At 49.1% G+C, this 16,003-nt stretch overlaps 1 protein-coding gene across 1 annotated transcript; it reads left to right on the top strand.

Moving 5' to 3' along the window:
- The first annotated feature begins 8,228 nt into the window (after positions 1–8,228).
- LOC125554092 (cyclin-D5-3-like) lies at positions 8,229–10,260 on the top strand. The gene is made up of 5 exons (XM_048717700.1): positions 8,229–8,884; positions 8,976–9,062; positions 9,197–9,485; positions 9,570–9,724; positions 9,815–10,260. Exons 1-5 carry the CDS (start codon positions 8,588–8,590, stop codon positions 10,034–10,036), a joined length of 1,050 nt encoding a protein of 349 aa, XP_048573657.1. The 5' UTR covers positions 8,229–8,587; the 3' UTR covers positions 10,037–10,260.
- Positions 10,261–16,003: the final 5,743 nt, after the last annotated feature.

Genomic DNA, 16,003 nt, shown 5'->3' with positions numbered 1-16,003 from the left:
ATCTCTATCAACGTGTCGTCACATGGTCGTCTCGCCAACTATTGCTCTTGCAACTATTGCTATCGCATAGCGATAAAGTAAAGCAATTGTTTGGCGCTTGCATCTTATGCAATAAAGAGACAACCATAAGGCTTCTGCCAGTTGCCGATAACTTCAACAAAACATGATCATCTCATACAACAACTTATATCTCATCACGTCTTGGCCATATCATATCACAACAAGCCCTGCAACAAACAAGTTAGACGTCCTCTACTTTGTTGTTGCAAGTTTTACGTGGCTGCTACGGGCTGAGCAAGAACTGTTCTTACCTACGCATTAAAACCACAACGATAGTTCGTCAAGTTAGTTTTGTTTTAACCTTCAACAAGGACCGGGCGTAGTCACACTCGGTTCAACTAAAGTTGAAGAAATTGACACCCGACAGCCACCTGTGTGCAAAGCACGTCGGTAGAACCAGTCTCGCGTAAGCGTACGCGTAATGTCGGTCCGGGCCGCTTCATCCAACAATACCGCCGAACCAAAGTATGACATGCTGGTAAGCAGTATGACTTGTATCGCCCACAAACTCACTTGTGTTCTACTCGTGCATATAACATCTATGCATCAACCTGGCTCTGATACCACTGTTGGGGAACGTAGTAATTTTAAAATATTCCTACTCACACGCAAGATCATGGTGATGCATAGCAATGAGAGGGGAGAGTGTCCCCGTTGGTACTCAGGTATATGTTTGAAACCTCCCGGAACCCTTCCGGTGTCCGAACATAGTCATCCAATATATCGATCTTTACGTCTCGACCATTTTGAGACTCCTTGTCATGTCCGTGATCATATCCGGGACTCCGAACTACCTTCGGTACATCAAAACACAAAAACTCATAATATCGATCGTCACAGAACTTTAAGCGTGCGGACCCTACGGGTTCGAGAACTATGTAGACATGACCGAGACACGTCTCCGGTCAATAATCAATAGCAGAACCTAGATGCTCATATTGGTTCCTACATATTCTACGAAGATCTTTATCGGTCAAACTGCATAACAACATACGTTGTTCCCTTTGTCATCGGTATGTTACTTGCCCGAGATTCGATCGTCGGTATCTCAATACCTAGTTCAATATCATTACTGGCAAGTCTCTTTACTCGTTCTGTAATGCAACACCCCACAACTAACTCATTAGTCACATTGCTTGCAAGGCTTATAGTGATGTGCATTACCGAGAGGGCCCAGAGATACCTCTTTGACAATCAGAGTGACAAATCCTAATCTTGATATATGCCAACTCAACAAGTACTATCGGAGACACTTGTAGAGCGCCTTTATAATCACCCAGTTACGTTGTGACTTTTGGTAGCACACAAAGTGTTCCTCCGGTAATCAGGAGTTGCATAATCTCATAGTCATAGGAACATGTATAGGTTATGAAGAAAGCAATAGCAGTAAACTAAAACGATCAAGTGCTAAGCTAACGGAATGGGTCAAGTCAATCACATCATTCTATGGTTAGGAAACATAACCATCATTGATTCAACGAGCTAGTCAAGTAGAGGCAAACTAGTCACACTCTGTTTGTCTATGTATTCACACATGTACTAAGTTTCCGATTAATACAATTCTAGCATGAATAATAAACATTTATCATGATATAAGGAAATATAAATAGCAACTTTATTATTGCCTCTAGGGCATATTTCCTTCACTACCTATATGCAATATTACCCTGCCGTTCCAAGTAAATTTGCATGTGCCATCTCTAAATATTCAAATGAACATCTGTTTTGTGTGCCCATACCGCTCATGGAGCGACAGGGGGTGGTTAGTATCCTCCATGCTAAGCAGGTTATTCTCATGATGAGTGTTTATTCACCTATCCTTGCATGAGAGGGGCTGGTAATCGGGATGCCCAATCCCATGATTAAAATTGCAAAAATAATGAAACAAACTCCCTCGGAAAGTTGTTGGTATGGAGGGCACCCAAGCTTTCGGCTAGCCATGGCTTGTGTTCGTTGGTGGAGGGAGAGTAAACTTTACTTTTTATTGCTTGGGAACCGCTGCTAATTTGTTTAGCATGGAAGATATTGAAAACACTCGGTCATGACGTTGACAGGAAAGGCATACCTCCCAAAATTATATTTATCTCTGTTTTAAGCTTCGAGCTCTGACAGCTCTACAAGTCCCTGCTTCCCTCTGCGAAAGGCCTATCCATTTATTTTTATGTTATTTTACTTTTATTGTTGAGTCATCATCTTCTCATTTAAGCACCAGTTGGGGAGCACTATTGTCATTATTATGCATTGAGTATAGTTAATGTTGAGTGTGACATGACTGGATCTTTTGTACCATGAATTACAATGTTTGGTCGCTTCTTAAACTTCAGAGGTGCTTTGCATTTATGTTTTGTGGTCTCAGAAAGAGCTAGCGAGATACTATGTTATCATATTATATCATGATTGTTTTGACAAATTGTTGGAATCCGAGATATCTTATTATTGCTCGCTAGTTGGTTATGTCATTGGTATGAGTAAATGTGAGACCTAAATGTTATCATGAATATGGTTAGTTCATAATCCTTGCTGAAAACTTGAACATTAGTTAAACATGTTTACAACAACAAGAACAAAAAGAGTTTGTAAAAGTTTTTCTTTATCATTTTCAGTTTGTCAACTGGATTGCTTGAGGATAAGCAATGAGTTAAGCTTGGGGGAGTTGATATGTCCCAAACGTATCTACTTTTGGAAAGGATCGATATAGTTGACTAGAGGGGGGGTGAATAGGTAACTACAAAATTTTAACTTTTCTTAACAAATTAGGGTTAGTAACAAAGGTTGTTTAGATGTGCAACTAGGTGAGCAACCTATATGATGCTAACAAAAACAACAAGAAGTGCAAGCAAAGGATACAGCTCAACAAAATCTTGCACAAAGTAAATGTAAGGGATAACCACAAGTGGAGCCGGTGGAGACGAGGATGTGTTACCGAAGTTCCTTCCCTTTGAGGGGAAGTACGTCTCCGTTGGAGTGGTGTGGAGGCACAATGCTCCCCAAGAAGCCACTAGGGCCACTGATACGTCTCCAACGTATCTATAATTTTTTATTGTTTCATGTTGTTATATTATCATTTTTTGGATATTTTATAATCATTTTATGGTACTAACCTATTGACATAGTGCCAAGTGCCAGTTGCTGTTTTTCGCATGTTTTTTACATCGCATGAAATCAAATATCAAACGGAGTCCAAACACCGCGAAACTTTTTGTGGATTTTTTAAGAACCAGAAGACCACCAATGGGCCAGAGCAGCACCTGGGGGTGCCCCGAGGGGGGCACAACCCACCTGGGCATGCATGGCCCCCCAGGCGTTCCCACCTCAGTGGCTTCCCGCACCCCCTTTTTGCCCTATAAATTCTCAAATATTCCAGAACCCTTCGGGGTTAACCCAGATCAGAAGTTTCGCCGCCGCAGGCCTCTGTAGCCACCGAAAACCATAAATATAGATGGAGGGAGTGGTGAGTATATTTACCATAAATATGCATCCTTTAATGAATTTTAATATGTATTAACAATACTAAATAAACACAAGGTACAGATACACACAACTTCATGCAACGAAAAATGTAAAGATACACTCTGTATAAAACAGGCACCACAAACATCATGGATTGAAACTGGTATTAATATGAGCCTTCTCGTAGTATCACTTCTCAGGAATACGGCATGTATGCTGCCACGTTGACATACGTTCGAGATCCAGTCACAAATATCGTAACAACGATCACCAGTATGCACATAGACTATGCGTAATACGTATATACACTCCCCAACTGGGCAAGGCAGAGTTTGTCTGGTCAGCAGTACCCGCAGACCACGCCACTCGTCGTCTGGTGCTAAACCGTTTCAGTCTGCAACCATTTCAAAAATTTAATTAGGAGCTTGGTGGCCGATGGGATGACTAACAATGATTGATTGGGGTTGGGGGCTTCTCGACTACTAGGGCTTTCCTGGGCTAAGTTTTCTTTAGGCATAATTCCTATATGGTAATGAAACAAATCTCAAAATTCCAGGTGTGCGACGTCCCTCCCGACACACTCTATAGCTATGCCGTTGGCTCACATAGAGGATGCCAAGGCAACGGCCCCGGGGTTACATCAGATGTTGTAGGTCGGCTCAAGCACACGTGGATTGGCAGCGGCCAAGTTCACGTTGTGGCATGGGTGTCCCCCTGATGGCTGTGGAAGTCATCTATGGTGGGAAGACGACCCACTCTTTTGGTAATCACGGCCATGGGAACCACCCTATGAGCGTTAATTTCAGTTTTCTGACAACATCCATTAATCCCCCGGGCTCACACGCTCCTGCATCCAGCCCTTGATGCTTATCAATCTTGTGTACTTGAGTCCTTGACCCTGTCTCATGAGCCCTTTTCTTGCATCCAACACTTCTACAAGTCTCACTGTAAGTGCCTCACACAATTGTGTCCTTGGTTCTTTTTAGATCAATGAATCACATTGTACATTCGTTTTGAAATCAAGTTGTTTTCCCAATACCAAAGACCGAACCAAATTGACTGAAGACCAAATAAAGCAAATAAAGGAAACGCGAAGTTAATCCGGTTGTCGATGTGGAATGACTAGACAGAACAAACCGTACATACTAACGCCGAGACTTACACATATACTCCCTCCGTTCGGAATTACTTGTCTTGAAAATGAATGTATCTAGAACTAAAATACGTCTAGATACATCCATTTCTGCGACAAATAATTCCGAACGGAGGGAGTAGATGGAGGGAGTGGTGAGTATATTTACCATAAACATGCACCCTTTAATAAGTTTAATATGCACTAACAGTACTAAAGAAACACAAGATACAAATGCACACAACTTCATGCAAGGAAAAACGTAGAGATACGCTCTGTATAAAACCGGCACCACAAACGTCATGGATTAAAACTAGTATTAATATGAGCCTTCTCATAGTATGGTTCTCAGGAATACGACATGCATGCAGCCACGCGGACATACGTTCGAGATCCGGTCATAGATAGCGTAACAATGATCACCACTACGCAGTACGTCGATACACTCCCCAACTGGGCAAGGCAGAGTTCGTCCGCCAGCAGTATCCGTGGACCATGCCACTCGTTGTCTGGTGCTAAACTCTTTTCATCTGCGACTGTTTCAACAATTTATTTAGGAGTTTGGTGGCCGATGGGATGACTGACGATGATTGATTGGGGTTGGGGGTTTCTTGACTACTAGGGCTTTCCTGGGCTAAGTTTTCTTTGGGCCTAATTCCTACATGATAACGAAACAATTCTTAAAATTCTAGGTGTGCCACGTCCCACCCGACACACTCTCTAGCTACGCCAGTGGCTCACATGGAGGATGCCAAGGCAGCGGCCCCGGGATTACGGCGATGTTGTAGGTCGGCCAATGCACACATGGATTGGCAGTGGCCAAGTTCACGTCGTGGCATGGGTGTCCTCTGATGGCTGTGGAAGCCGTCTATGGTGGGAAGACGACCCACCCTTTTGGTAATCATGGCCATGGGCACCACTCTATGAGGGCTATTTTCAGTTTTCTAATCCGATACCGAATCACTAGTAAGTCCTTAGCAACAGACAACGTCCATTAATCCCCCGGGCTCACACGCTCCTGCATCCAGCCCTCGATGCTTATCAATCTTGTGTACCTGAGTCCCTGACCCCGTCTCCCAAGCCCTTCTCTTGCATCCAACACTCCTACAAGTCTCACTGTAAGTGCCTCACACAATTGTGTTCTTAGTTCTTTTTAGATCAATGAATCACATTGTATATTTGTTGTGGAATCGGTTTGTTTTGTCAATACCAAAAGATAGAATGAATTAACTGAAGACCGAATAGAGAAAAAAGGGAAATGTGAATTAAATTTGGTTGTCGAATATGGAATTGCTAGACCGAATAAACCGTACAGACTAACGCTTAGACTTATACGTGTAGATGGAGGGAGTGGTGAGTATATTTATCATAAATATGCATCCTTTAATAAATTTAATATGTATTAGTGGTACTAAAGAAACACAACATACAGATGCACACAACTTTATGGAAGGAAAAATGTTGAGATGTGCTCTGCATAAAGTCGGCACCACGAATGTCATGGATTAAAGCTTTGTTAATACGAGTCTTCTTGCAGTACCGCTTCTCAGAAATACGGCATGCATGTAGCCATGCTGATGTACATTCAAGATCCGGTAACAAATAGCGTAACGGCGATCACCAATATGCACGTAGACTATGCGTAGTACGTAGATACACCTCCAACCGGCAAGACAGAGTCCATCTGGCCAACAGTACCCACGGACCACGCCCCTCGCCGTCTAGTGTTAAACCCTTTCCGTCTGCGATTGTTTCAACAATTTAATTAGGAGCCTGGTGGCTGATGGGATTACTGACGATGATTGATTAGGGTTGGGGGCTTCTCGACTACTAGGGCTTGTTTGGGCTAAGCTTTCTTTGGGCCTAATTCCTACATGATAACGAAAGAAATATCAAAATTCTAGGTGTGCCACGTCCCACCCGACACACTCTTTAGCTACGCTGCTGGCTCACATGAAGGATGCCAAGGCAGTGGCCTTGGGGTTATGGCGAATGTTGTAGGCTGGCTCATGCACACGTGGATTGGCAATGACCAAGTTCACGTTGTGGCATGGGTGCCCCCTAATGGCTGGGGAAGTTGTCTATGGTGGGAAGACGACCCATCCTTTTGGTAATCACGGCCATGGGCACCACCCTATGAGGGCTAATTTCAGTTTTCTAACCCGATACTGAATTACTAGTAAATCCTTAGCAGTAGACAACATCATTAATCCCCCGGGCTCACACGCTCCTGCATCTAGCCCTTGATGCTTATCAATCTTGTGTACCTGAGTTCCTGACCCTGTCTCGTGAGCCCTTGCATTGCATCCTACAAGTCTTAGTGTAAGTGCCTCACACAATTGTGCCCTTAGTTCTTTTTAGATCAATGAATCACATTGTATTTTTTTCTTTTATGAAATCGCTTTGTTTTGTCAATACGAAGACCGAACCGAATTGACCGAGGGTCGAATAGAGAAATAAAGGAAACACAAAGTAAATTCAGTTGTCGGATACGGACAACTGATTTTTTGGAAGACGATGGCTGGACCGAACAAATCGTACAGACCAATGCCCAGACTTATACGTGTAGATGGAGGGAGTGGTGAGTATATTTATCATAATATGCATCATTTAATAAATTCAATACGTATTAACCTTACTAAAGAAACACAAGATACAGATACACACAACCTCATGCAGGAAAAATGCAGAGATACCCTCCGCATAAGGCCGGCCCCGTCTCCTGTGCCCTTCTCTTACATCCAACACTCCTACAAGTCTCAATGTAAGTGTCTTACACAATTGTGCCCTTTTCTTACATCCAACACTCCTACAAGTTTCAATGTAAGTGCCTTACACAATTGTGTCCTTTTCTTACATCCAACACTCCTACAAGTCTCGATGTAAGTGCCTTACACAATTGTGCCCTTTTCTTGCATCCAGCACTCCTACAAGTCTCAATGTAAGTGTCTTACACAATTGTGCCCTCAGTTCTTTTTAGATCAATGAATCCAAGATTAATTCAATGAATCATACTACATATTTTTGTGAAATTGGTCCGTCTCGTCAAGAGACCGAACCGAATTGATCATGGGCCGAATAGAGAAAAACAGGCGGTTGGTAAATATGGAGGACTGTATTTTCGGAAGGCCAAAATGACCGAACCAAACAAACCGACTAATGCCCGAACTTACACGTATGGGCGGAGGGAGTAGTGAGTATATATTTACCATAAACATGCATCCATTAATGAATTTATTAATATGTATTATAACAGCACTAAAGAAACACAAGATACAGATACACACAACTTCATGCACGAAAAATGTAGAGATACGCTCTCCATAAAACCGGCATCATCATGGGTTAAAGCCGGTATTAATACGAGCCTTCTCGCAGGATCGCTCCTCAGGAATACGGCATGCATGCAGCCATGCTCACCTACGTTCAAGATCCGGTCACAAAGAGCGTAGCCAGTATGCACGTAGACGATGCGTAGGTACAACCCCCGTCTGGACAGAGCAGGGTCCGTCCGTCCAGGCAGCAGGACCGGCGGACCACGCCTCTCGTCGGCTGGTGCTAAACCCTTTCCGCCACCACCGCTGGCGCGAAACCCCGCACGCATCCGTCGTCCAGTCGAGCCTTCCCACAGCCCACGCGCCACGCCACCTACGCCTCAACTTCCCATCCATTTCTCCCTCTCCATCTCCCTCCCCGTCTCTCTCTCTCCAATCCGTCTCCCTAACTGCAGATTTGTCTCCCCTTTCGCCGCGCGCGGGCGGGGCGAGGGAGGAAGGAATCCTTTTCTCCTTTCTGTTCCGCCTCCTCCTCCCAACTCATCCGCCGCGCCGCGCGCCTCCTTCCCTTCCGCCGCCGCTAGATCCTTTTCCTCGCCTTTTCTTTCCTTTTCCCCCGCGCATGCACGGGGACGGGGTCCTGTGACCGATTCGCCGGCCGGTCAGACCAATGGGGGACGCGTCCACCTCCGCAGCCGCCCCCGCCACGCCCACCTCCACGCTCATCTGCCTCGAGGACGGCAACGACCTCTTCCTCGACGACGACGACAGCCCCGCCGGCGGCCTGGCGGACTCGCGCCTCGCCGCCGCCGACGGGCTCCTGCTCCTCGACCGCGACGACGAGTACGCCGCGCTCATGCTCTCCAAGGAGGGCGCCGGCGCTGGCGGCGGCGGCGGCGCGTGCGGCGAGGAGCTGGACGAGTGGACCAAGGCCGCGCGCGCCGCGTGCGTCGACTGGATTGTCAAGGTGCTGCCTCGCGCCGTCTTTTCCCAGGCGAAATTTGTCGTGCAAAACCGGATCTTTGTTCAATGGTTTCCATATGCGTGCTTGTTGGCAGACGAACGCGAGGTTCCTCTTCAGCGGGAAGACGGCGTACGTCGCGGTGACGTACCTCGATCGGTTCCTGGCGCAGCGGCGAGTCGATGTACGTACTGTAATAATTAATCACCCTGCGCCGCCATTGCCTTCCTCCTCTGCTCTGCTCTGTTCTGTAATGCCGCGCCGCCGAGTGTTCGATGTAATGCCTGACCTCCGCATTGCCGTTTTCGGGGGATCCAGCGGGGGAAGGAGTGGGCCCTGCAGCTGCTCTCGGTGGCCTGCCTGTCGCTGGCGGCCAAGGTGGAGGAGCACCGGGTGCCGCGGCTGCCGGAGTTCCGGCCGGACGAGTACGACTTCGACAGCGCCTCCATCCTGCGCATGGAGCTGCTCGTCCTCGGCACGCTCAACTGGCGGATGATCGCCGCCACCCCGTTCCCCTACCTGAGCTGCTTCGCGGCCAGGTTCCGGCACGACGAGCGCAGCGCCATCGTCCTGCGCGCCGTCAAGTGCATCTTCGCCTCCATCAAAGGTCAGACCAAAGGTTCCATTCCATTAATCCACCGGGTCGAATCGGATCATACTAACAAGAGCTCTCGTGTGCGTGTGCCCGCAGCGATGAGCTCGGTGGAGTACCAGCCGTCGACGATGGCGCTGGCGTCCATCCTGGCCGCGCGCGGCGGCAGTGAGGGGACGGGGACGGGGACGGGCCCGAGCCTAGAGGAGGAGCTCAAGGCGATCCTGGGCTCATCATGGCAGCAATTACACACGGTAAGCCCCCATCATAATAGCCCCGCCCTTTTTGGAAATCTGTTGGTGAAAAGGGGCAATGATGAGTAAATGCTCTCCTCCGTGGCACAGGGGCATGTGTATTCCTGCTACAGCCTGATGATCCAGGAGGAGGACAGGTCCACGCAGTCGGGCAGGGAGGTGGCGGCTTCCTCCGGCGTCTCCGCGGCCGCCCCCACCGGCAGCCCGGGCACCTCCGTCGCCATGGCCGACGACAATAACGCCATTGCCACCGCCTCGGCGGACAACAATAAGAGGAGACGGGTGCATTCGCCTCAGCCTCAGCGCCAGTAGGAGGAGCTGGATGGATGTTTTGGCCGGAGTTCAGCTCGCGCTCTGGTCTAGCCGCTGCTGATTTCTGTCGCCCCCCTGGCCTTAGCCCTTTTTTTCATTAGCTCGAGCAGTGATTTTGGTGGTGGTGGCGGTGGCTAAATAGGGGGCAGGACTTGATTCTTGTGATTGTGCAATTATTGCAGCTGATTGGTAAGTTAGGATCGGAAAGATTTCGGTTTTCAGGAGATCTTTCCCGTCCCCGGCTTAAAAGGGCACTGTAAAGACGAGAGAGAGAGGCAGAGAGAAAGGCCACGCAGCAGCAGTAGCACCCAGCTGCAAAGAGCTCTCAGCTCAGCTCAGCTCAGCTCAAAGTGAGGAGAAAAGAAAAGAAGAGAGAGAGCAACAAAGCCTAGGCATGAGTGGGGGGAGCCATTTTTTCCCTTCCTTTGCGTATGTGTGTGTGTGTGGATGGTGTGGGAGCTAGCTGGACCTGTCCTCTCTTCCCGTCCTCATCTGGGCACTCCATCAGTGAGCAGTGGCAAATAATACAGCAACAGCTAAGCCGATGTTCATTCATTCATTAAGATGATGATGGCCTGGTTGTTCGGGTTTGCTCTCTGTTGGGTCATGCCATTTTGGCTCATTGCCATTGCCATGCCACGCTCTTGAGATGCCGAAACAGAGTGTGCCCTCCCCTCATCTGCCAGCCCCGTGCGCACTTGCTGCTTGAGCAGTGGGGGTGGGCGGTTGGGTGCTGTGTCTCGCTGTCATTTGCGGGTGAAAGCAACTGTGCCCTCGCTTGCGAAGCTTGCTGCCAATCTCGTGCGGCCATTGGCCATTGCGCGCCCTGCCGCCAGGTCGCCGCTGCGCTGCTATTTGCAACAATGGCTTGCTGTTCTCGGCGGTGTCTGGCACTGCCTTCCCCTCTCTGACTGAACCCACTGTATGTGTTTGGGTGGTGGTGGCAGCATCAGGCAATGCAAAATTACTGCTTGCTTGGACAAGCCAGGGGCAGGTGGAATGGGGTTCTCTCTTGGGGTCCTCTCCCTCGCCAGCTGGTGAGGCGATTCTGATGCCCTCTCGAACAAACTGTGTGGTGTTCGTTCCGGTGAAAATTTTCAAGTACGAGGGCCGTGCCTGTGTCAGGATCTTGACCCAAGAAACCACCCCGCCTTGCACGATCAGACGCCTCTGGCAGGCTGCGGATGGGTGACCAGACATTGCGCTGCCGCTGCGTCTCCTTTCTTTCTTTCTTTCTTTTAGCCTTCGTCGATGCAGTCTAAAGCAGCAGCAGGGCGACATGACATGGTTCAAGTTTTTGGGTCCGGCGCGCGACCCCATCCTGTCCGGATACATCCGTTTGAGGTAAAACAGACAAACCAGACTGCCCACCGTGCGGGTGCAAAAGGCTACTTTTAAGGTGAAACGGACAACGCGCGGATGGACGGAACGTGTGCACTTGTCCTCCCCTGACTCGCCCATCGGTGGCACAAAGCACAATCGCGTCGACCCATTTCGCGTCATTTCCCTCAAAACCCTCCCACGTCCCGCCCACCACCCTTCTCGTCCATGGCTGATGCCCCGCCGAAATTCGGCGGCCAGGCTGTCGACCCGTCCGGAAAGGTGAAGAAGAAGAAGGCGGCGGCCAAGAAGAAGCCGCGGTCAGAACTCACGTCGGCCGAGCTCGCGAAGCTGGACGCGGAATCGGCCAACAGGAGGGCGGCGGCCAAGGGCATGAACGTCGCGGCCAAGTTCGCCACCGAGCGCGATGCGTTGGAGGCCGCGCGACGCAAGGCCGACGTCAAGGAGAAGGAGGACATTGTCAACAAAGCGCACACCCTCCTCATGCTTGGGATTTGTTGTCCGGCGGGTTTCTCGACAGCGGCCATCGGCCCGGCGAGCACAGGCTTGTCAGTCGCCAGGCCTCCGCACTGCCCCTCGCCGACATCGCGGACCATGCCTTTGTCGCCCGGTTTTCCTCTGCCAAGGCATGAAGGACAGACCTGTTTCTCGGGATCGCCGGACGTTAGCGTGATCGCGCCATCAACCCGCGCCCCTCGTCAGTCATCGACCTCAACGTCACGCCGGGGTCCGGCAGCGGCGATCGATCGTCCGTCGAGATGCAAAGAAAGCAAGCACGACCACCGTCTACGGGCACCATGTCGGTGCCCCGCGTCCTGTTTGACGAAATGTCAACACCAACGCCAACGGTCAATGACCCCTTCTACAACCAGTTCATGGAGAACGTCATCTATGAGGGTGGGCATGGCTGTGCCTACGATCCTGACGAGACCCAAAGTCAGGATGGTCGCGGCCAGTACGTTGCCGATGAAGACAATGAGGCCCACGACCATGCTGACTACGACCATGGTGACTCGTGGCATGAAGATGATGACATCTATTACGAAGGTGATGATGAAGAAGAAGAGGAAGGCATTGATATTGGGGGCGACCCATTGTTCATCGACGAGCTCACCCAAAGAGCGGAAGCACAAAAGAGGAAGAAGAGCATTCGTACGGGATCATACTCACAAGAGGAAGACAAGTTGATTTGCCAAAGTTGGATGGAGATTGGCCAAGATCCGAGGACCGGTGTGCAACAAAAGGGACTTGTTTTTTGGACAAGTGTTCATAAAACATTCTATGAAAGAAAGTTGTTTGCGCCCTACCAATTTGCGAGCGACCGTGGCATCACCTCGATTCAAAAGAGGTGGTTGTTCATCCAACAAGAATGCAACAAGTATTGTGCCGCACTTAAGAGCGTTGAAGCACGACCCGTGAGTGGTCTCGGCATTGGGGACATGATATGCTCTCTTATCTTTCGTTGCTACGGCCATGAGACTTCGGCCTTCTATATGTTTGCATGTTCAATTGTTGTTGATCGTGTAGGCATTTCAATCTTTGGAAGCATTCAAGGCCCGGCACAATGACAAGCCATTCACTCTTACGCATTGTTGGGCGCTCATCAACAATTGCCCTGAGTTCAAAGATCAATACCGTGAACTTCAAAGGAAAAGAGGCAAGAAGACGATCGCGTTGGCCGGAGGTGGATATGGTGAGGCGTCGAAGAGGCCGAGGGGCAAGACCAACTCCAAGACTGACAACATACGTGATGCGTCATCCATGGCCTTGCATGAAACTTTGCAAGGCATGATGTCTCAAAAGGACGTGAGGGACGAGAAAAAGCAACAAAGCAAGGATGAGCAAATGAAGCAATACCTAGAGCTTCAAAGGAAGAAGCTTGAGATGGAGGAGGCCAAGAAGAGGAAGATTGACATGGAGGAGGTGTCACGGCAAAGGCTGCTCGACATCGAGGCCGCCAATGTCACGGTCAAGCAGAGGCAGCTCGACATCGAGGCCACCAATGTCGCAACCAAAGCAAAGGAGGTGGCCCTAGCGATCATGAGCGTGGACTTGACCAAGATGAGCGAGAAGACGAGGAGCTGGTTAGAGGCCAGGCAGAAGGAGATGTTCGACGCCGACGGCCTGAACTAGGTGGTCTGTTCGGCCGTGGCCGTTCATTTTGGAGGCTGGCTGTAATGCCCCGAGACCGATGTGCCAGGTGTCCTCCGCTTATTCGCTGTTGTTGCCTTGTCATTGCTTGTGTGTCATGCATCTCATATCATGTCATCATGTGCATTGCATTTGCATACGTGTTCGTCTCATGCATCCGAACATTTTTTCCCGTTGTCCGTTTTGCATTCCGGCGCTCCTATCTCCTCCGGTGATCCTTTCTACCTTTCTTTCGTGTGTGGGGGTTAATCATTTCCGGATTGGACCGAGACTTGTCATGCGGCCTTGGTTTACTACTGGTAGACCGCCTGTCAAGTTTCGTGCCATTTGGACTTTGTTTGATACTCCAACGATTAACCGAGGGACCGAGAAGGCCTCGTGTGTTTTGCAGCCCAACTCCCTTCCAATTTGGCCCAAAACCCACCTAAACCTCCTACATCATCTCGGTCGTTCGATCACGATTGCGTGGCCGAAAACCGCACCTCATTTGGACTCTCCTAACTCCCTCTACCTATAAATATGTGCAACCCTTCCCAAAAATTCGCGGACGAAACCCTAGTCTTCTTCATCCTCGTGCCGCCGGACATGTCCGCCGCCCGCTGCCACCTTGCTCCGTCCAATCGGAGCTCGCCACGTCACTCCGCCGCCGCCAGCCTATCGCGCGCCACCACCTCACCATCTTCTCTCTCCCCGCGCCGCTGCGGCCCTGCGGGCCCGAGGCCGGCCCGCCCAGCCCATCTGGTCGCCGCCTCCCGCGCCTGGACGCCCCGCGCCGCCCCGAGGCGCGCGCCGCCACGCTTCACCCGCCGCGCCGGCTCGCCGGATTGCCGCCCCGTCGCCATCGCCAGTGGCCAGCTGCTGGAGCCCGCCGTGCGATGCCTCCGCCGCCGCCGACACCAACCTCGCCGGGCGCGAGCTCGCCGCCGCCATCGCCGGCCTCTCCAGCCTCCTCCTCCCGGCCGGATCCGGCAAGGGCGCCAAGTCCGGCCGCCGCGTTCATCCATTCCGGCGAAGATTCAGGCGAACCTCGAACGGCGTGCCCGAAACCCTAGATCTGGTTCTCGGAGTGGTAATTCCCCGAGTTTTCCATGTTTCAAATGCCCATGTTCATTGTGCCGTAACTTTGCATCCGTAGCTCTGTTTTGCGCGTGTAGCATATTAAAATGTTCGTCTCGAAGAGTACATCATTTCAACTCATTGCATCATTTTCATTTCAGTTTATATTGATGCCCGAAATGCTGTTGGAAGAGAGCTATTTGAGTTAATTGTCAGATCTGTTGCACCAAATAGCTATTTGTCATTTTTGCCATGTTTAATGTGTGCATGATATGCTCCGGAGCTCTACATGTGTTTTGTTATGTGCTTTGCCATCTTTCCAGAGGTGCAATCCATGTATTTTTGTGATGTGTCTGGTGACTAGCACAAGCTTGCAAAGTGGTGCATTCGTTAATGCTGATTTCAGGGACTTAGCAATTCCACTAAGTCCTTGATCTGTTTTTATTAATATGTCATATGTTCATATTGTTTCCTAGTGATCCGTGCCTCTTTTGAGGATGATCAGTAAGGATGATTTGTTAATTTTGTGGTGATCTATCCATCCATGTCTTTGTTTGCATTTATGGAGCACCCTAGCTTGAGTCAATCAAGCTCTACTTTTGCTATTTTGTGAATCTGTGCAGATTGTCTACTTGTTAGCGATTTTGCCGAAGATGTTGAAGTTGATACGTGCATGCTATGTTGTTGTTCTTGCCATTTCTAGCTTGTATAATGTGTATACTTGATGTGTCTATGCTTAGATTGTCAGGCCTTACTCTGTAGTGAGTGCATCGAGGTCGTGAACATGTCTACTTGATATCTGTTTTGCATGCTCCAGTTTTTCTCTGAGTCTGTGATCTGATGATGTTTTTGTCATGTTCACATGCTTGCAATTGTATTTTCTGATCCCTTTTGGCTCAAGGTCACTAAGGGACTTTTGTTAAGTGTTTTGAGTAGCTGCATGCCATGTCTTGCTTTGCCATGTTATGTTCCTATAGCATCTAGTTTTCATGCTCCAAAGTGCGCTACCTGATATGAAATTCCAGGCTTGTGTTAATTTCACTAAGTCTGAAACCTGTTTATCAATTGCACTTTTGTCATGCTTGTTTGAACCTGTTAATGGATGTATTGGCCGTATCTCAGTGTTCATCTTTTGTCAAGCATCATGAATGGATCCCTGCCATGTATTTTGTTGTCATGTTTGAGTGATGTAGCATGTTTAACTTGTTGCATTTAGATGGCTACTTGCTGTTTATCACAGATCGGTGCCATATTTGTTTTGCTTGCCATTTTCAAACCGTGCATCCGATTCTGGTAATCTTTATATCGATTTCAACCGAAATCACCTCACCTTTCCAGTGGCACTCTTGGATTTCCAAATTGAGGCCAGGTTCAATCATTCCTTTGCAAATCATGCATATGCATCGCATACCGCATCCC

This window comes from Triticum urartu, chromosome 4, assembly GCF_003073215.2.
Source record: "Triticum urartu cultivar G1812 chromosome 4, Tu2.1, whole genome shotgun sequence".
In the NCBI taxonomy this organism is placed as follows: Eukaryota; Viridiplantae; Streptophyta; class Magnoliopsida; order Poales; family Poaceae; genus Triticum; species Triticum urartu.
This window is presented reverse-complemented; position numbering and strand designations above follow the sequence as displayed.

Bases quoted from the DNA above. Each gene is read 5' to 3' on its own strand.
- LOC125554092 (XM_048717700.1), top strand. From the start codon at position 8,588: ATGGGGGACGCGTCCACCTCCGCAGCCGCCCCCGCCACGCCCACCTCC. The intron at 8,885-8,975 runs GTGCTGCCTCGC...GCTTGTTGGCAG, and splicing joins GCGTCGACTGGATTGTCAAG to ACGAACGCGAGGTTCCTCTT. The intron at 9,725-9,814 runs GTAAGCCCCCAT...TCCGTGGCACAG, and splicing joins CATGGCAGCAATTACACACG to GGGCATGTGTATTCCTGCTA.